General features: G+C 38.3%; 1 protein-coding gene across 2 annotated transcripts in view; it reads left to right on the forward strand.

Annotated features, from left to right (window-relative positions):
• The window catches only part of GRIA3 (glutamate ionotropic receptor AMPA type subunit 3), a 483,632-nt gene that overhangs the window by 440,359 nt on the left and 20,883 nt on the right, over positions 1-22,390 (forward strand). The window contains exons 11-14 of one of the 2 annotated variants that reach the window (XM_073547600.1): positions 5,764-6,137; positions 16,307-16,505; positions 20,863-21,110; positions 21,984-22,098. In XM_073547600.1, coding sequence (XP_073403701.1) covers positions 5,764-6,137; positions 16,307-16,505; positions 20,863-21,110; positions 21,984-22,098 — 936 coding nt within the window. The remainder of the gene's footprint in view (positions 1-5,763; positions 6,138-16,306; positions 16,506-20,862; positions 21,111-21,983; positions 22,099-22,390) is intronic. The other variant, XM_073547601.1, reaches the window with a different exon arrangement.

The raw sequence follows: 22,390 nt of genomic DNA on the forward strand, positions 1-22,390 counted from the left end.
ACTTCCAATAGCAATGGCGCTAAAGTCCAGGTCCTCTTTCTGTCTGAAGAGGCAGTTTTCATAACACATATCTGTGTATAGAGTGCTATTCCACCTGTTGTCATTTAGCATAAACTACTCCTGACTGAGTAACGCAAATTTATGTTTTTGTCAAAGTTCATCTAGCCTCACTTTTTCAGTATATGTTCAGCCAAGAGGAAAGGTAAAGAAAGACATATGTAAGACAGAGTTATCCTATTTAGTCTTTAATGTTATTTACAGTGGTGGCCAAGTGCATAAGTGATTTAATTACTGCCTATGCATCGATTATTAATTCTAGTGCTCTCATTATTGTCTGCCTTGTGGATCAAAGTTGAGAAATATCACCATGGAGGTTGCCTAATGTGAATATGTTTTGTACTTGTAGGATTCGAATTGTAACTAGTTATGGATCTTTCTAAAGCCAGTACTTTGCTGGATGGCAATTACTTTGAATTATGCCTAGATACATACTTACAACATCTGAACCAATTGGCGATAAATTTAACAAAAATTATTTCTAAAAACAAAAAAAATAAATTCCAGACAGCTCCGGTAAATATATAAACATAAAAGCTGAGTTTGGGAAAGACAATTCAAATCATATGCCTGCGGAGAACAGTAATCCATCTTCTTCTAAAACATCTTGCACAGTGTTTAGCTGAATTTGTCCTGGCACTAGCCTCTGCGAGAAATATTTTTAAAATAATGACCCTGAGTCTTGTTTAAAAATTGCTTACAATCTTTTTTTTTTTGCCACTGTACATCATCCAAAGTGATTTACTTTTAAAGCTTAATGCGTGATGTTTCCTGAGTTATGGATTGTTAGCTGGTGTGAATGTCATCAAATAATAATGAATTCTGCACTTTAAAGAAACAAAACCAGCACTTTTCTTAAGATGTCTGCTACATGTGCAATTTTAAATGGATTCATGCTTGATTTATGATCTTAATACGAAATATGAGGCAGTCCAGCCCAGAAGTTAAGAACATTTTACCATTCTTTTGATGTTGAAGCAGTTATTTAATGCATACCGAATGTGATAATTAATTTGTATTTATTATATAGCAGGAAATGTTAATATGTCCTAAAAATCTGGACTCCATTATACATTGTTGCATTTAGTATTAATTTTAGTCATAAAATGTTTATTTTTAATAGACATTTTTTTAAAAATGTTGATGATATCTATAGTTAATAGAATCCATAATAGTGTTATAACAAATAAGAAAAGTTAAACAGATTGTCTTATGAATGAATTACATGGATGATCCTTTCTTAGGGCGCCATTTTCTGACCCAGAGTAGAGAGCAACTGGCAAATAGTAGATTAAATTCTGGCATAACAAGTCCATCCCTCTATTACATAGTCAGACAGTCACTTGAATGATGTGGATATCACTTTACATTTCGCAATGGCAGAGCCCAATGTCCCTGCAAGAGAAATGTTCACAACAAAGCTCAGTGTGAAAAACTGTCGTGGAAAGGATACATCCCTTTAATAAGCAATTAAACTATTTTTTTTATTGTATTTTGGCAAATATTCAATAAATCGGTTCTGCAAGTCAACTATATGACTTCTTTTTTATATTAATATATTTACTGTTTGAATGAAATGCTAAGACTATGTGCCATAAAACACAACGATGACTTTAGCGGCAGGTGAGACTGTCTTATTTACTTATAGCAGGTTTGCCGTGCTTAACTATTGTGAACGAACATTCCTTGAAATTCTCATTTTCCATCCCACAGTGTAAACAGGCTGCCGATCATTTGACGAGTGATCAAAGAGTTTGTTTGTCAGGTAAAATGATCTTTTGGCTTGCTTAAAAGATCATTATTCTCAGTAGGACATCCTGTGTAAATGGGACTCATGCTGCTGAGATCAATGGCAGCCTACGTGTTCATAAAAATCTATTATTGATCATTCTGTGTGCATCTGAAGTGTTGTTGACCCGGTTAAAGAGACCTAGCACGTGAAAAATATTAACCTCTAGATATTGTCATGGTATGCCTAGGTTACTTTAGGCTAAAACCCCGGGACCCCTGCGGAGTCCCTCAGACTAGGGAAAACCCTGTCTGTCCCTCAACCCAGGGTTTACACTGAAGGTGTGCCTGCCTGGGCCTCCACCCTGTCCCTGTCTCCTGTCCAGCCCTAAGCTGAACCCACCACCCTCCACCCAGTGAGGGGACCAGACACCAGACCCCACAAATACGTATGGACAGGGGTAAAAGAAACACCACACCGTTAATACACAAGGGAATACAATAATGTGCAAGGGCAACCAAATATATATATATAACAGATAGGAGAAAGAACAACTGAGAGATATACTGCACCAGATATCAGACGCTCCACAACCACCACTGCTGACCGGTATTGCTAGCACTAGGCAAAAGCTATAGTCGGCGACGCCCATAGTCAGGACGGACTATTTAAAGACCAAGGGCGTGGCCCAGCCCTCAGCCAGCATGACAACCTGGTTAACCCTATCCCGACTGGAACAGAATACCCAATAAAGTCCCTGAGCATACTGTAGTGGAATAGGGTATTACCGCTGTCTGCCGGACACCCTGGTGTGAACAGTGTCCAACATGACAGTTATGTTGTTAATCTGCAGGTTAATAGTGTTCTGAACCTGCCCAGTGCCCACAACTTAGAGTATCCCTAACGGCAGGATATTAACTTTATTCCTCCGGCAGCATTTGGATTTCAGGCACGGGGGCAGCACCAGCACAGGTTTATTCACTTCTTAATAGAGCGGAGGCTATAAATGCACCCCATGCACTGACTGGCAGCCATCTCTAATCCTGATTCTGCTGTCAGTCAGTGTGGTAGGCCCAGTTTCAGCAGTCACTCTCTATACATTGAGTTGACTGAAGGCATGCCAGTGCCACCCCCGTGACTGAAACCAGAACACTGCTGAAAGAAATAAAGTTAATTTCCTCCTGAAGAGCACTAATTGCGAGTGCTGAGCATGTTCAGAATGCTATTAAAACATCACTTTTACTGTGACCATTAAAAACAAAGGATTAAAAAGTCATGTGAAAAAGATCAGTACTAAGAGTGGATGAACTTTAAATGTGTAGACCTGGTTTCTCCATTCTCTCACCTCAAATTTTCACATGATTTTTTAATCTTCTGTTTTAATGGTTGAAATAAAAGTGATGTTTTAATATACTTAACCATTTTGCTGTGGATGCTGGATCCCTTTTCTTGTAACATTCATTGCCCAGGAGTTGGTCTGGAGTCTTTGTGCACCACACCCTAGTCAAGGCTGATACCACTGTTTCTCTTCTATTCAAAACCTATAAAACTGCAGATTAGCACCTTATCAACAGGTTTATAGTGGTGTTTTTTTCACATGCCAGGTTCCCTTTAAACAGGCAATTTAATCACCAACAATGAACATGGAGGCTCAGTGGTTAGCACTGTTGCTTTTCAGCACTGGGGTCCTGGGGTCAAACCCCACCAAGGACAAGGAGTTTGTATGCTCTCCCCGTATTTGCGTGGGTTTCCTCTGGGTTCTCCAGTTTCCTCCCACACTCTAAAGACATACTGATAGGGAATTTATATTGTGAACCCCAATGGGGACAGTGATAATGGTGTCTGTAAAGTGCTGAAGAATATGATAGCGCTGTTTAAATAAGCATAATATATAAACATGTTGATCAGTCATCTATCAACACCGCCTACATGTGGTTTAAAAAGAATGATACAAGTATATATTGTCATCTAATCCTAGATTTAAATGGTCCAAACACATGCCAAAATAATGTCCATTTGGAACATCAATGAATGGAGTATGAATCTATATAGCACAGAGTTTCTCACTGTATAAGGGAAACAAGCATGTAAAGCATATACAGTGGGGCAAAAAAGTATTTAGTCAGTCAGCAATAGTGCAAGTTCCACCACTTAAAAAGATGAGAGGCGTCTGTAATTTACATCATAGGTAGACCTCAACTATGGGAGACAAACTGAGAAAAAAAAATCCAGAAAATCACATTGTCTGTTTTTTTTTCATTTTATTTGCATATTATGGTGGAAAATAAGTATTTGGTCAGAAACAAAATTTCATCTCAATACTTTGTGATATATCCTTTGTTGGCAATGACAGAGGTCAAACGTTTTCTGTAAGTCTTCACAAGGTTGCCACACACTGTTGTTGGTATGTTGGCCCATTCCTCCATGCAGATCTCCTCTAGAGCAGTGATGTTTTTGGCTTTTCGCTTGGCAACACGGACTTTCAACTCCCTCCAAAGGTTTTCTATAGGGTTGAGATCTGGAGACTGGCTAGGCCACTCCAGGACCTTGAAATGCTTCTAACGAAGCCACTCCTTCGTTGCCCTGGTGGTGTGCTTTGGATCATTGTCATGTTGAAAGACCCAGCCACGTTTCATCTTCAATGCCCTTGCTGATGGAAGGAGGTTTGCACTCAAAATCTCACGATACATGGCCCCATTCATTCTTTCATGTACCCGGATCAGTCGTCCTGGCCCCTTTGCAGAGAAACAGCCCCAAAGCATGATGTTTCCACCACCATGCTTTACAGTAGGTATGGTGTTTGATGGATGCAACTCACTATTCTTTTTCCTCCAAACACGACAAGTTGTGTTTCTACCAAACAGTTCCAGTTTGGTTTCATCAGACCATAGGACATTCTCCCAAAACTCCTCTGGATCATCCAAATGCTCTCTAGCAAACTTCAGACGGGCCCGGACATGTACAGGCTTAAGCAGTGGGACACGTCTGGCACTGCAGGATCTGAGTCCATGGTGGCATAGTGTGTTACTTATGGTAGGCCTTGTTACATTGGTCCCAGCTCTCTGCAGTTCATTCACTAGGTCCCCCCGCGTGGTTCTGGGATTTTTGCTCACCGTTCTTGTGATCATTCTGACCCCACGGGGTGGGATTTTGCGTGGAGCACCAGATCGAGGGAGATTATCAGTGGTCTTGTATGTCTTCCATTTTCTAATTATTGCTCCCACAGTTGATTTCTTCACTCCAAGCTGGTTGGCTATTGCAGATTCAGTCTTCCCAGCCTGGTGCAGGGCTACAATTTTGTTTCTGGTGTCCTTTGACAGCTCTTTGGTCTTCACCATAGTGGAATTTGGAGTCAGACTGTTTGAGGGTGTGCACAGGTGTCTTTTTATACTGATAACAAGTTTAAACAGGTGCCATTACTACAGGTAATGAGTGGAGGAAAGAGGAGACTCTTAAAGAAGAAGTTACAGGTCTGTGAGAGCCAGAAATCTTGATTGCTTGTTTCTGACCAAATACTTATTTTCCACCATAATATGCAAATAAAATGAAAAAAAACAGACAATGTGATTTTCTGGATTTTTTTTTCTCAGTTTGTCTCCCATAGTTGAGGTCTACCTATGATGTAAATTACAGACGCCTCTCATCTTTTTAAGTGGCGGAACTTGCACTATTGCTGACTGACTAAATACTTTTTTGCCCCACTGTAGATGTGATGTGTATAATACAGCTCAGTTCAAAAACTGCCTACTCTCTTTGTAACCAAGGCACCAAAATAACTTGCCTACAAACTGATACATTGGACCTGAATTTAGCTCATGTAGTAAGTCTACCTGCAGTTTCACGGAAAATCTCTGAAAAAGTTTTCCTGCAAATGGAAAAAAAAACACATAAGAGTTAAGTGAAGGATTTGGTAACAAAAATTGTCTTCTTTTACCAAATATATTTGCACTTATTAAATTTGTTTATTTTTTTTTCAGAGAGCAGACATCGCAGTCGCCCCTCTCACCATTACTCTGGTACGAGAAGAAGTGATTGATTTTTCAAAACCATTTATGAGCCTGGGCATCTCCATCATGATTAAGAAGCCTCAAAAATCAAAACCAGGAGTATTCTCCTTCCTGGATCCCTTGGCCTATGAAATCTGGATGTGTATAGTTTTTGCCTACATTGGAGTCAGTGTAGTTCTTTTCCTAGTCAGCAGATTCAGTCCCTATGAATGGCACTTGGAGGACACAGATGAAGCCCGTGACCCTCAGAACCCTCCTGACCCTCCAAATGAGTTTGGGATATTTAACAGCCTATGGTTTTCCCTGGGTGCCTTTATGCAGCAAGGATGCGATATTTCTCCAAGGTTTGTTTCATATCACTCCATCACCTTTTTGCATTTTATGGTCATAAATGGATGCCATGGTGTATATATGTTTCTTATTTCCTAACTCTAAAATTTTTCTTTTATGCTTCACATCCCACTAAGTGTTAAGCTTCATCATTAAACCCATTGCTTGCCACCAGCTATCATGTATAATGAGTGTAGACCTCTATGCTCTTTATACATGTCCATTAAAACTTATATTCACCATGTTGAGACTGTAAAATGCATAGGGTCTTTATGTTTTAGCAATGCTTGGAGTTCTACCGTGTTTTTGCTGCATATCTCATTTTACGGTCATCTGCTTGGTGCATATAACATATGTTGCTATGCAAAAGTAGCAGCTGATTGCTCTGAAGACACTTTCAACAGCAGTTTAATTACCACTGTCTTCAGTTCACGCTTGTCATCTCACACTATTTTCATTTTTGTTTTCCATATTTCTTATGCTTTTCTTTTTTTTGGTCTATATTCCCCTTTGCTATACCCCCGCTGTTTATTGTGCATGCTTCGATTGGCTGTTAAATCAACAATCTTATTTACTATGCCATAAAACTAAATACAAATTGTCAACGTACAGTAGTATCTATCTAAAATGTGCAGCGATGGAACCAAAACTGCTTCCAGATAAGTAAAAAGCTCATTTTATATCAATTCTAGCATTTATATCTATACACTTTTTACCATATTCATAAGTCATTTGCATGCAAATCTCTGAACACATCTGCGTAAGTAAACTAAGAAATGAGCATTTAAAAATAAATCACGGAAATTCCTTTTGCATTTTGAAGGTCTGATGATGAACTTGATATTATACCCCCAGGCTTCGTTTCTAAGACTCTTCCAAACTAGAAAAAAAATAGCATTTTAAAATTTGGCAGAACACCCTGGGGTCTTGTTCTAGCACCATCGTTTTCATACAGTTTTGCACCATGCATTGGCTGTGCATGAGATATCCAGCGGCTGATCACTCATTTGACTGACAGCTATGTCTGCGGAATCCATCATAAACATTTTAAAAATATATATTTACTAGCTGAAGAGCCCGGCGCTGCACGGGCATAGTAACTAACTGTGGTTAGTTATAGCAAATTATAATTATCCTCCATCCCTTAGTCCCGTGCCCATATACCCATCATACATATCCACGATCCCATAGGCCCGTGCCCATATACCCATCATACATATCCTCCATCCCATACTCCCATGCCCATATACCCATCACACATCCTCCATCCCATAGTCCCATGCCCATATACCCATCATACATATTCGCCATCCCATAGTCGAGTGCCCATATACCCCTCACACATCACTTTTTACAATGGAACAAGCTTCAATACCAAATACAACTCAAGGACAGGTGTTATACTTTTGATGGAAAAATGCTGCCATATTTTTTCCAGTCCTGAATAACCATTTTCAGACCTAAAAGCATTTTGGGACTCTAATGCTATGTTGTAGAGCAAAGCATGCTCTTTTTTCCATCATACAAAATCTATACAACAAGGAAGTATAGGCTCAAAGCAGATAATTGAGAAATAATAAGTATTTGTATGCAGTATTTATGGAATTTCTTCTAGTCAAAACCAGTTTTGGATCTTAAAATATGAAAGGTAGACAGTTTTCCTGTTATCTTTCTCTCTTTTTAGACTCATGCTATTGACTAAAAAAAAAATTGCCTCCAAACTGCTGTTAATCAGGCTCTAAACCCAGAACTGTTTATCATGCCAAGTGAACAGATATGTAGACTTAGGTCACTTTTGGCCCGTATTGTCTATAAAGTGACTTTTGAAGCTTCTGATTAGACTTTACCTTTTTCATTAATTAAAAAAATAAATAAGTAAAATAAGGTTGAGGCACCCTTGATGACACTGTCTTTTTCAAACTAAATTTTTTTTCTACAATTCCAAAATAAGTTTTAATTCAAAGCTTACACCAAAAATTTGAATTTCAGAGATGAAAACCTCTTTATATCTCTCTTTCCCTTCTCCCTAGTTTTGGACTCGGTGTGTTCCCTGTATCTGTTGCTAGTGTTGATGGTATTTAATCTGCTGTTGATCATGTTTTTGCCCAGTTGGAAAGACCGGCAAATAAGCTTTGTGACATCACATGGAAAGCTTCAAAATTGTCTTATCCTGTCACGTGTTGTTTCTACATCTTAAAGATAAATTATTACTAATTTGGTGGCTGTGACCTAAAGAGGTTTTCCCACGAATAGAGTTAATTTTAAAGTTTATTTTAATCAATAGGTCTTGGAATAATAATAATTTCGACAATTGGATGTGTTTAAAAAAATGTTCCTGTGCTGAGATAATCTTATACAATGCCTCTGCTGTGTACTGTGTAATGGCTGTGACTGACCGTGCAGGGCTATGGTTTGATCATACCACATATGCTGGTTGCTGACATCTGGTGAGAATTTGATGTTAATAGCACCTTTAGGAATGCAGTTACTTAGAAAATTGGTGACGTGTTCAATACTCATTTCACCCACTGTTTGACTTGTATTTAAGGGTAATTTGGTCTTGGCTAGCAATATAACATTGATTGGTTGGGTCATGTTTTTAATCAGTATTTTGTGTATATCTTTATTTAATTTATTTTTTGTTTTGTTACTTTTTTTAACTTTAATCTATTTAACCCCTTAATGCTTTTGGACATATATAATTGTCATGAGCACATGTCACTTTGTGCTTCATGACAGATATAAATAATAAATATGCGGTATGCTGAATGCATAATACAGTTGCTGTCATATGCTGAAGAACTGCTATGCATAGCACAGACGATCAGGTGATTGTAGCTGGAAGTCTTCTAAGGGGACTATTAAATAAAGTAAAAAAAATCCAACATGATCACAGCATTCCGGGAGCAGGCAGAAGGCTGACAGCCCCACTACCTTTGGATCGGAGACCCTACAGCGTGACTTGGGGTCCCGATCGCCGCTATGGTTACCCAATGTTGCAATGACAACATCCAGGTTACCAGAGCTGAGAAACTTCCTGTCATGCGCAGTGCATGTCAGGTAGTCTCTCAGGTCAATGTGCACAGATTGCAGCGCTGACAGCTTCTGTAGCATGCAGATGCTGCTTCATCTGCATGCTATAGAAGCAATCAGACTGCAAAGAATGAAATGTCCCATAGAGGGACAAAGTGTAAAAATTAGAACAAAGTAAAAAAATGTTTAAATAATAGTAAAAATATTTTAAAAAAATAATAAAAAAATCAATATTTATTCTATCACTAAAAAAATATTTGAATAAAAAAGAAATCTAAACAATAAAAGTACACATATTTAGTATCGCCGCATCCATAATGACCCGACCTATAAAACTGTCCCACTAGTTAAACCGTTTAGTGAACACCATAAAAAAAGGCAAAAAAACAATGCTTTATCATCATACTGCTGAACAAAAAGTGGAATAACACGCTATCAAAAAGACGGATATAAATAAACATGATACTTCTGAAAATGTCATCTTGTCCCGCAAAAAAATGAGCCGCCATACAGCGTCATCAGCTGTAATAAATAAAAAAGTTATAGCTCTCAGAATAAAGTGATGTAAAAACAATTATTTTTTCTATAAAATAGTTTTTATTACATAACGTGTGGCATGTGTGTGCTGCATCAGTACCACATAGAGGGTGCTAGGGAAGAAGTGTTGCAGTAAGCGATGTTCCCCAGCGCTCAGTGCTGTACACGGCTCTCATCATTCTCCCCTGCTCTGCTGGTGATTGGAGCGAGCAAGGGAGAATGATGAGAGTTATATTTAACCCCAAAATGAATCTGCCATGCACCCAAACAGTGGTTTACCTGCATATATGGGGTATCAGCTTAGTCAGGACAAAATGTGCCATAACCTTTGGGGTCCAATTTCTCCTGTTACCCTTGGGAAAATAAAAAAAATTGGATCTGAAGTAAATTTGTTGAGAAAAAAAGTCAAATGTTAATTTTTTTTAAACATTCCAAAAATTCCTGTGAAGCACCTGAATGGTTAATAAACTTCTTTAATGTTGTTTTAATCACCTTCAGTTTTTAGAATGGTGTCATTTTTGGGTATTTTCTATCATATAGACCCCTCAAAGTGACTTCAAATGTGATGTGGTCCCTAAAAAAAATGGTGTTGTAAAAATGAGAAATCGCTGTTTAAATTTTAACCCTTATAGCAAAAAAAAGTGGTTCCAAAATTGTGCTGATGTAAAGTAGACATGTGGGAAGTGTTACTTATTAAGTTTTTTGTGTGCCATATCTCTGTGCTTTAAGGGCATGAAAATTCAAAGTTGAAAAATTGTGAAATTTTCAAAATTTTCACCAAATTTCCATTTTTTTCACAAATAAACGCAAGTCATATCAAACAAATTTTACCAGTGTCATGAACTACAATATGTCATAAGAAAACAGAATCACCAGGATCCATGGAAGTGTTCCAGCTTTATTACCTCATAAAGGGACAGTGGTCAGAATTGTAAATATTGGCCTAGTCATTAACATGCAAACCACCCTTGGGGGTAAAGGGGTTAATGAGAAAAAAAATGAACTTTTTTGAATTTACCAAATGGCTGCAAGGAAACAAATAGTGAAAAATTTAAAGGGGTCTGAATTCTTTCCGTAGCCACTGTAAATTTATGTACCTTGAATGGTGCAACTGACAAATATAGCTCATCCCACAAAAATAAACCCTTATAAAGTTACATTGACAAAAAATATATATTATGACTCCTGAAATGACAATGAAACTGATAAAAGTTTTTTGTTGAAAGTCTCAATGGAGACCAATCCTTCTGGAGCTGAAGGTCGAAAAAACTTTAAGGCTGTGTGCCCACGTAGCGATTTTTAAGCATTTTTGCCGAGATTTTTGGCGCGAAAATGCTTTGGAAACGTTTAAAAATCGTGTACAGAACGCCCCCCATGCATTCCTATGGCATTCCGTACATGCTGTGCTAATGCTGCGCTTTTTTCCGCGACGGAATCGCATCGCGGAAAAAATCGCAGCATGGTCATTCTTTTGTGCGGAATCGCAAAGAATTGCCGCGATTCTGCACCCATAGGAATGCATGAGAATCGCTTACTTCCCGCATGTGGCTATGCCCACCATGCGCGAAGTTAAGCGTCTCATGTGCGGTTGGTACCCACGGTGTGGAGGAGAGGAGACTGTCCTCCAGGCCCTGGGTACCAAACCCCTGTAAAAAAAAGAATAAAAAATAAAAAATCGGGGTATATTTACCTTCCGGCGTCCCGCGCTGCATTCCCGGCCTAAGCGTTCCCAGTAATGCCTTGCGGCAAGGTCCTGTGATGACGTAGTCTCGCGTGACTCTAGCGGTCTCGCGAGATCGCTATAGTAACGCGAAAGCAATGTCATCACAGGTTTCGCAAGGCATTGCTGGGAACGCTGAGGCCCGGGAATGCAGCGCGGGACGCCGGAAGGTAAATATACCCCGATTTTTTATTTTTTTATCATTTTTAACATTTTATCTTTTACTATTGAGGCCGCATAGGCGGCCTCAATAGTAAAAAGCTGCTCACACTTGTCAAACACTATGTTTGACGAGTGTGACCAACCTGTGCTTGAGTGCTTGAGAAAATCGCGGCAAAATCGTGAACAGAATCGCGGTAAAATTGCGGTGAAATCGCGCGGGAAAAAACACGCAATTTCGGGGAAGGAGTCAAGGGAATTTATTCACCAGGTTTTTGCTATCTAATCTGAGAGCGGCATAGTGTACAGACAGAGCCCCATAGTCCATTGATGTATTACTTACTGATTTGTTATTGTTTTGATAAAATTATTGATTTATCAGCAGGAGATTATCACTAGAGGACCACTTGTCTGCTACCAGGTAGGCCAACCACATTCCTACTCCTGATAGGCAGCTTTCTGCCTATGCACAGTGTACACAGAAAGCTGCCAGCAGTGGTATGGGTGGTGTTATTCAGAGAACTGCTAGATCTACAGAAAATAAATCCATTTTTATGCAAAGAAGTGCAAAGTAAATCATACATTGCTGGAATCATGGTGTCTGCCTCTACATTATGCTGCTCTCAGATGGGGTAGTAAAAGCCTTGTGGCAGATTCTCTTTAATGAATGGGAGACGGCATTATGTTATTTTTTTACATAATAATTTGCGCAGATTCTGTTTCAGAGGAAATCTTGTCTGGTTAAGTAAAAACTGTCTAGTTAGACCCAGCAGCCCAATCACGTGACCAGTTATATCAGGCAGGCAGCTTAACCCCATGCAGCAAATCCACAATGGCACAGACATTACCCACCTGCATCATTTTCCTAGGTATACAGTAGGCTGTCCTGAAGAACTTAAATCATTTTTCACCTCTCATAAACATATTTGCATGGGAAATGTGGGCTCACATGACACCAAATAGATGATGCAAGTGTATTCCATAACAACACCAATAATTTGCACATATTTTATTTTATACATTTCTACAATACTTAGATATTTTCTAAGCACTTAGCAAGCTACTATATAGTTCTAGTTCTGCTTTTATCATCTGCTTGATTGTTTCTTGGCAAAAATGATTATATTTTATTCTGGAAATATATGAATAGGGGAAAAATGTAATGATGATATCTAATAGAAGCAATTTAATATTTTTTGGCTACATAGTCACTGATAATGGTGGATATAACATAACTAACATTAACCTACAGAAATAGGGTTGATCTGCAGGTTAATGGTGTTCCAATGCTGTCTGGCCACTTTACTGAAAGTGTAACTACCTGGAAAAAAGTTACCTTTATTTCTTCCAGGATCTGCCAGCTTTCAGTCATAGAGGTGAGCAAAGAATGGTGCCTACACGCATGCCACAGCATTTTGATCGACAGCTTGCTCTGCTGCACGTCTGTGCAGATAGAGGTTTCAATTAAAGTACTGGACTTTCTGGTCACTGTTTACTGCGCAATGAATGTAGCCCCTATGATGCCTCTATGACTGAAAGCTGGTGACTTCAAAGAGGAGTAAAGTCCATTGTCCCTGGTAGCCACACTTTTAGTAAGACATCCGACAGAATTGGAACACTATCAAAGTGCAGTTTAAACCTCTATCTGCAGATTAATATTGTTTGGGGACATGACAGGTCCTCTTTAATGAAATTATCTGTTTTCATAGCAAAATCATCTAAAAGCTTGGTCTGATTTAAAATAACAAAATCCAGCTTTACCTATTGACCTCCTGAGTGGCACTGCCTCTTCCCTTGTTCCCGTCAGTCTTTGTTGACATGGCTGTCGGGGACATGTTATGTGAATGCTGCTGCCAATCACTGAACTCCTGGTTAGGCCTAGGTAGATGGTATGAGGCCAGTGAGCCATGTTAACAAAGATCAAAGAGGTACTAGCAGCAGAGAGGTAGCGCTGGAGCAAGCAGGTAAGTAAAGTTCCTTTTGTTATTTTAAACCAGTTATTACCTTCATTAAGATTTGCTATAAAAGCACACAACTGTCAACAGTATCACAAGGTCAGAATTATTAAAGAACATTATTGCATTTTTTCATATCACTTGTACGTTTTCCATTTTTTCATATTCCTACTTTCATTCATAATTTTGTGAACATTCATTTTTCTGCTTCCTTTTGTCATCCTCTTTCAAGGTATGCAGATTTACTTGATGTATTTATTTATGTTTCTTTAGTTTTTTCTTTTCACGGTTCATAAATTGTTTAGTCCACTACATCAGTTGATGAATAAAGAACAATACGATAGTGCTCCTGGGAAATATATTCATAGAATTAGGTATTATATTCATGTCAAAATTCCACAACTAGGAGCTGATATTTTGACATTGACAGCCATGTTCCAAAGTTCTGCTTCTGCTGTGCAAGACATACTGAAGTGATACTCATATACAGTCCCACTCATCGTTATTCGCACCCATGAAATTTAAGTACATAATGTGGAATATCTCCAGAAAAAAATGAATCAATTGGAACAGTTATTTTATATAGAGCACTTGTATTAAATACAAAGGAGAAAATGATAAACAATAATTTAAAACAAAGAAAGGGAAAAATAGAAAACCTAATACTTGCTGTGTGATATTGGAACCCTTTATGTTAATTTAATATGGAAACACATTTTGACTCACCTGTGGTAAATCACAAATGAAATCACAAATGAGAATCATCTGTGATTAATTGTCAGTGCTCATGTGACATGAATTAGCCAATGAATGATGTCAGTGTTTTAAAAAGCCACATGGTAGACTCTGTTCCTTTGTCACAATGGTGAAGACAAAGGAGCTGTCTGAAGACATCAGAACTGTTATTATCAGTAAACACAAGACTTCCAAAGGGTATAAGGCCATCTCCGAAGACCTTGTTATCCTATTTTCTACAGAGTGCAATGTTATTAAGAAGCTTCCCAAGCATGGAACCGTCAAGAACTTCCCTGGATGTTGGGGAAAGATAAATATTGATGAGATATCTTCAAAGGTTGGCGCGAATAGTGGAAAAAATACATCAAACATCCAAAAAAAAATGAAAAAAAACTAAAGGATCTCTGTAAAAGACCATCCTGATAAAGTCAACAAACTGTATTTGGAATAATCAATAATTTAAAGATCCAAATGAAAAAATAAAGGGGATTTATGATGAAAACAAACCACCCCTCCTGACGAAGCCAAAGGCGGGGAAACTCGCATCGAGGCTCCTGTGCGTCTTTCCAGCACCTCTGCCTGCAGCATTCATCATGTCTCAAGATCATACAGTTGTGGCCAAAAGTATTGACACCCCTGCAATTCTGTCAGGTAAAACTCAGTTTCTTCCTGAAAATGATTGCAAGCACAAATTCTTTGGTATTATTATCTTCATTTAATTTGTCTTAAATGAAAAAACACAAAAGAGAATGAAGCAAAAAGCAAAACATTGATCAACAAATACCATATGCTGCACACTAAACCAAACAGGTCTTTATGGGTGAAGGCCAAGAAAGAAACCATTCCTGAAGAAAAGACATAAAAAGTAATAATTGCTCTTTGCAAAAGAATAACTTGTCAAACCACAATCCTTCTGGGAAAATGTTCTGTGGACAGATGAAACAAAAATAGAGCTTTTTGGCAATGCAAAGCAGCAGTTTGTTTACAAATGCACAATGAAGCTTATAAGGAAAAGAACCCACAGTTAAGCATGGTGGAGGATCGATAATGCTGTGGGGTTGCTTTGCTGCATCTGGTACTGCAGGCCTTGACCATATCACAGGAATCATAAAATCAAAATTATCAAGAGATTTTAGAGCAAAATATCATACCCAGTGTAAGAAAATTTGGTTTGAGTGGAAGATCATGGGTCCTACAGCAAGACAATGACCCAAAGCACACATCCAAAAGTACAGAAGAATTGTTGAAAAACAAAAGATGGACTATTGTAAAATGGCCAGCAATGAGTCCTGACCTCAACCCCATTGAAAATCTTTGGGCTGAACTGAAATCTGCCACTGTGAAAAAGAACCCTCCAAACATTCAAGAGTTTGAACAAATTGCAAAGGAAGAGTGGAAGAAAATACCAGCTGCGAAGTTGAAGAAGCTTATTGATGCCTACAAGGAACGTTTGGAGGTTGTTATCAATGCCAAAGGATGTGCAATCAAGTATTAATTAGGGGTAGCTTTTATTTCTGCAAATGCTGTTTATTCTGTTTCTTCTTTGAAAATGCAGCATGTAAGTTAAAAACAATGTTTTATTGTTGTATTACAGTACTTTAATTAAAAAATCCTGAGGATATAAAACTTTGGCACATTTCCATTTATTTCTGAAGATATTGTACAGTCTATGAAAAAAATGAAGGGGTGCCAATAATGGTGAGCAGGACTGTAGTTTGCAGTTTTAAAACTTTTCCCTATGGTTGACATTTTACCTGATTTATGTCCTAGGAATTCATGAAATACTATTTTGAATTAGCAATTTTGCTGCAGCAGATAATATTAATACCTTATAGAGAGTTACATAGAACTTCTGTTCAAAAGAAGGTCAGTACACATTAACATTTTTCCTAGTTTCTGCAGAGAGGACAAAAAATAGATTTGTGGATAGCTGTATGTCTCTACTATTCAAGCATCTGCCACTACTAGGATATATAAGTGCTCATCAACTAGAGCAACTTATCTGGATTATCTGGATAAACATTTAATCTCTTTTCTCTTGCAGATCTCTCTCTGGGCGAATAGTTGGAGGAGTATGGTGGTTCTTCACTTTGATTATAATCTCCTCCTATACTGCCAACTTAGCTGCTTTCCTTACAGTGGAAAGAATGGTGTCACCCATTGAGAGTGCAGAAGATCTGGCTAAACAAACAGAAATAGCTTATGGCACTTTGGATTCTGGATCTACCAAAGAATTTTTTAGGGTATGTTATGTGTTTTTTAACTTAGTTTGTTCTCTTCGTGTAGTCACACAAAATGTATAAATTGAAATCACATGCACTGGACTGGCTTCTAGTATATGATTACAATGACCTCTGTGGTTAAAATTATTCTAAGGGTGTTTCTTTAGTTCTTCTGTATCATGCATGTAGTTACACTCATGCATACATTGCAAAAATCATAATTTGGTTTGCTAATTCTGTACAAAACCTCAACAGTTGAAGATTATGGAGTTGATATTTCTCAACCAAAAATGTGTTCTTGCCATAATCTGAAAGTGTTTGACTGGAGAAGCTCCACTGAAACATATTTAAAATCCCAATTTGAAATTACTTATGCAACAGTTTCACAGTCTTATGCCTTGTGCACTTGTGCAGGATTAGGGCCAGACAAATGGGATCCCATCAGGTTTTGTTTAAGGTAGAAGTGCTTCTCACAAATTAGAATATCATCCAAAAGTTAATTTATTTCAGTTCTTCAATACAAAAAGTGAAACTCATATATTATATAGAGTCATTACAAACAGAGTGATCTATTTCAAGTGTTTATTGCTGTTAATTTTGATGTGGAGTCAGATGGGGCAGGATGTGAAGGCAAATGGGACAGGATGTGGAGTCAGACGGGGCAGGATGTGAAGGCAAATGGGGCAGAATGTGAAGGCAGATGGGGCAGAATGTGGAGTCAGATGGGGCAGAATGTGAAGGCAGATGGGGCAGAATGTGGAAGCAGATGGGGCAGGATGTGGAGTCAGATGGGGCAGAATGTGAATATGGAGTCAGATGGGGCAGAATGTGGAGTCAGATGGGGCAGGATGTGGAGGCAGATGGGGCAGGATATGGAGGCAGATGGGGCAGAATGTGGAGGCAGATGGGGCAGGATGTGGAGACAGATGGGGCAGGATCATGGGGCAAGATGTGGAGACAGATGGGGCATGATCTTGAGGCAGGATGTGGAGACAGCTGGGACAGAATGTGGAGTCAGATCATTATACTATATATGACTATGGGGTGCATAATACTTTATAGGAGGACTATGAGGTGCATTTTACTACTATGAAGTACTATGAGCTGTGCATTATACTTTATGGATGACTATGGAGGTGCATTTGATTATACTACATGAATGACTATAAACTGTGCAGTATATTATATAGAGGACTATGGGGGTGCATTATATTATATGGAGGACTAAGGGGGTGCATTATAATTCTTATATGGATCCCCCTGGCTTCTATGTAAGCCCCTGATGAGTATAATTGTTTATGTTCTTTTTTACATTGCAGAACATCAGTATGGGGACAAATATATATCAGGATGGGGCACCGGATAGTTACTCCACTGGAGTCAGACTATACAATGTTGCAACAAAACTATACTGTGCAAAATGAATAGGGAAAATGAGTGTGGAGGAAGAATGGAGAGGCACACAATCCAAGCTGCTTGAAGTCTAGTGTGGAGTTTCCATATTCAGTGATAGTCATCTGCTGGTGTAGGTCCACTGTGTTTTACCAAGACCAAAGTCAGCACAGCCGTCTACAAGGAAGTTTTAGAGCACTTCATGCATTCCTCTGCCGACAAGCATTTTGGAGTTGGAAATTTAATTCTCCAGCAGGACGGCACCTATCCACACTGCCAAAAGTACCAATATCTGGTTTAAAAGCAACAGTATCACTGTGCTTGATTGGCCATCAAACTCGCCTGACCTTAACTCCATAGAGAATCTATGGGGTATTGTCAAGAGGAAGATGAGAGACACCGGACCCAGCAATACAGATGAGCTGAAGGCTGCTATCAAAGCAACCTGTGCTTCCATAACACCTCAGCAGTGCCACAGGTGGATCTCCTCCATGCCATGCCGCATTGATGCAGTAATTGATGCAAAAGGAGCCCCGACCAAGTATTGAGTGTGTTTCCTGAACATACATTTCAGTAGTAACATTTTGGATTTTAAAATCATTTTTTAAGGTGTTATAAAGTATTCTAATTTACTGAGATAATGACTTTTGGGTTTTCATTGGCTGTAAGCCATAATCATCAACATTAACAGAAATAAACACTTGAAATAGATCACTCTATTTGTAATGACTCTATATAATATATGAGTTTCACTTTTTATATTGAAGAATTGAAATAAATTAACTTTTTGATATTCTAATTTTGTGAGAAGCACCTGTATACTACAGCGGATCAGAATTACTAATGCTATTGAATACATACACAGTGTAAACTTAGACAAGACAGTTTGAAAAGTTATCACAGTGGCTCATGCCAGACAATACATTTTGCATATTTTGACAATTTTATTTAACTTTTTGTGCCTAAATTTTGGTACACGGTGCATATTAAGTCACTCCCATTTGTGGCTACCAATCTCTACTGTAAAATCACATGCTTTTTCACGTGAATACATTATAAATAGGTCAGTAACTAAATGCAACAATTTGCAGAAAGACATCAATAATGGGATCATTTTTTACCAGAATTAATGTACATTCACAAGAGTGAATGAGGCTAATTTTTTTAGACTATTTTTTGTGATAAAATTTTGGCAAAAGGTGCATCTTAAGCCACATCTATTTCTGGATCCAGCAGCTCTTGTAAAACCACACCCCTTGTCAAATGAACACCTATTAAATCGGTCTATAACTAAATGTGACAATTTGCACTAAAATTCACCAACAATTGGAGTATATTTCACCAGCGTCAAGGCACACTCACAAGAGTAAATGTGCCCTGATCTGTTTGTATTGTATGCTCAGGCCATAGTTTTTAAATGTAACTTTTTAAAGCTCATTAGAAAAGATATAATTGCCTTCTTCAAATTTGTAAGCTAGTTTTTAAATGTGTAAAACAATAACATAGCATAAAATAAATACGTTATACTGGAAATATCCATTGGTGTCCTCGGCAGTGTAGAAAAGATCAATCTCTCTATTTTTTCTCCAATGTATGAAATACTAGCACTCCCACTTGAATGTAATAGAGCCACTCTCACAAAAAGCACTGACAGCTCATGCACTCAGAAATAGATGAAAATAAATCTCTACAGAAATGAGTGCGCTGATAAAAACTTTTCAAAGCTAAATAATCAAATACTGAATCAAATTCAAATAACCTTGTGAACACATTAAAATGAATTGTATGAAAGAAGCTACCATCCAATAAAGTTGTTCCTACCATGAAAAGGATTTGTTATATAGTGATCTCTGATGAAGGAGATCGTTTTTTTATCTGTAACACGTTGGATGAATTTTGTCCAGCAAGACACTCCTTAAGCTGGAGTCACACATAGCGACTTACCAGCGATACCGACACCGATATCAAGGTGTCAGGATCGCTGGTAAGTTGCTATGTGATCGCTGGTGAGCTGTCAAACAGACAGCTTCACCAGCGATCAGCACAGCGATGCCGAGCGCCCGCCATCGCTTGCCATCCCTGTAAAAAATAGAATTAAAATAAAAAATATTGTTATTCTCACCTTCCGACGTCCCACGCAGCCATCCTGCCTCTCTCCACGCTCCGGTCCCAGTAATCCTTCGCGAGAATGACTGCGAGAGTCATGGTCTTGCGGGAGCACGAAGTCTTGCAGTCATTCGTGCAAAGGATCACTGGGACCGGAGCGTGGAGAGAGGAATGCTGCGCGGGACGTCGGAAGATGATAATAACAATATTTTTTATTTAATTCTATTTTTTACAGCTGATCGCTGGTCTTCCGCCTGTCACACGCAGCGATGCGTGCTGGCCAGCGGGAGCCCAGTGACCAAAAAAAGTCCAGAGGTTTCTTACAGTGATCAGCAATACCGGCAGGGGGGCCGCTCGCTGATCGATGTCACACACAGCGATCTCGCTGGTGAGATCGCTGTTACGTCACAAAAGTTGTGACTCAGCAGCGATCTCGCTAGCGAGATTGCTATGTGTGACTCCAGCTTTAGACTGTGACATGACAAGCAAAGGGCAAATAAGTCCCATGCCACCAACTGGGGTGTGATGACATCGAACTTCCTTATCCATCAGATACTTCTCTTAGCAACTCATATCTTTTCTTGCTCATATTTTACCCGAAAGAAACTATTTTCCATCTAAGAAGGTTGTGGCACATTCCAATTTTATAACAGATCCCTTTTACAGTTGGAACAAATCCATTAGATGGTAGCTCCTTTCATACAACACAATTTAATGTGTTCAAAAGGTCATTTGAAATTCATTTGGTATATGATTATTTAGCTTTGAAAAGTCTTAATTAGTGCACACCTTTCTATATATATTTACATTGCAAAATCAAAATTAGTTGCTCCGAAGTTACTTTCCATGACTAATGAATGGTTTAATATATTCTTTGCAGAGATCAAAGATAGCAGTCTATGAGAAAATGTGGTCATACATGAAATCGGCAGAACCTTCTGTGTTTACGAAAACAACTGATGATGGAGTCGCTCGTGTTCGGAAGTCTAAAGGAAAGTTTGCCTTTCTCCTGGAATCCACAATGAATGAATACATCGAGCAGAGGAAGCCATGTGACACCATGAAAGTTGGAGGCAACCTGGATTCCAAAGGATATGGCGTGGCAACTCCAAAAGGCTCAGCATTAAGGTGGGTGGAATAATATAACAATATGTGTTGTTATAGTATTCCACCTTCCCTGATGTGTTGTGTTGTTCTTTACTTTCTTGTGGATGTTTAAGGTAACACAGTTTACTTTTAACATGGCAGGATGGTAAATGGTATGATTTAATTTTTTGTTTTTATTTATTTCTTTGTGTGTTGTCATTCTGTTTATTATTTTTTTATTTTATTTTTAAATCAAATGGCTTTTTCAATTTAAAAGGTAAAAGCCACGTTTTAATTACCATTTGCTCAATGTTATTTGCATGATGTGGTGTTGTGTTTATTACCCTAAAAAAATCCACCCCTCCCCCATCCTGCATTTTTTTAAATGTATACTATGTATACTATTCCCCTACCGTAGCACAAACCACCTTATTATATTTAGACTAGTATTTGGTATTGTTAACTTTATAGCTTTATGTGAAACCCTAGACAATTTGTCCTCTTGTGCTCCTTTTTTTTACATATTACAATTCCTTAGTAGAGATGTGCGATTTTTCGCTGAATTTTGTGAAATTCAGGTCCAATCTACTTACATAAAACATACTTACAGAAAGTATGGATATATCTAAAGATTAGCAGAAGACTGGACACATATTTTTCTACCTAAATCACTTTGTCATAAATTGCATAGAAAGTCTATAGTGGAGAATATTTTGATATTTCACCATAATCTGGCGAAAATATTGCATATAATATGTGATTGTTGGTTACTATATTTTAAGAAACCAAACATTTTTAGTTAAGGCAAATTTACTTAGTAAAAATTTTGCAAAGAATATTTAAAGACATTCGCACAACTCTATTCCTAAAAGCCTTTTGTACATTTTCTTACAAGTTATGTTTTATCGTTTCAAGAAATGCTGTTAACCTGGCAGTATTAAAACTGAATGAGCAAGGACTCTTGGACAAATTGAAAAACAAATGGTGGTACGACAAAGGAGAATGCGGCAGCGGGGGAGGTGACTCCAAGGTCAGCCTCAATGTCACCACAATCGGGTACCTTAGTCAAGAGTAATCGGCAAGACTGTTATTTTGGTAAAATCAAAAAGGCTAATTGTTAATGAAGTATTCACCTCATTGGATTGGATATGCATTATACTCAGAGTAGCTCTGGAATTTACACTCATAAATAAAGAATGGTTGGTGGATACCTATTGATGCCTTTTCCACTCAGACATTGGATGACTACATAAAATCCTTTATGCAGCACACTCTTTAGTATCTTGATAAAGGGCAAGGTGGTGCTTTATCTGGATCATACT

This window comes from Dendrobates tinctorius, unplaced genomic scaffold (genome assembly GCF_039654945.1).
Source record: "Dendrobates tinctorius isolate UK_male_01 unplaced genomic scaffold, ASM3965494v1 ptg000154l, whole genome shotgun sequence".
In the NCBI taxonomy this organism is placed as follows: Eukaryota; Metazoa; Chordata; class Amphibia; order Anura; family Dendrobatidae; genus Dendrobates; species Dendrobates tinctorius.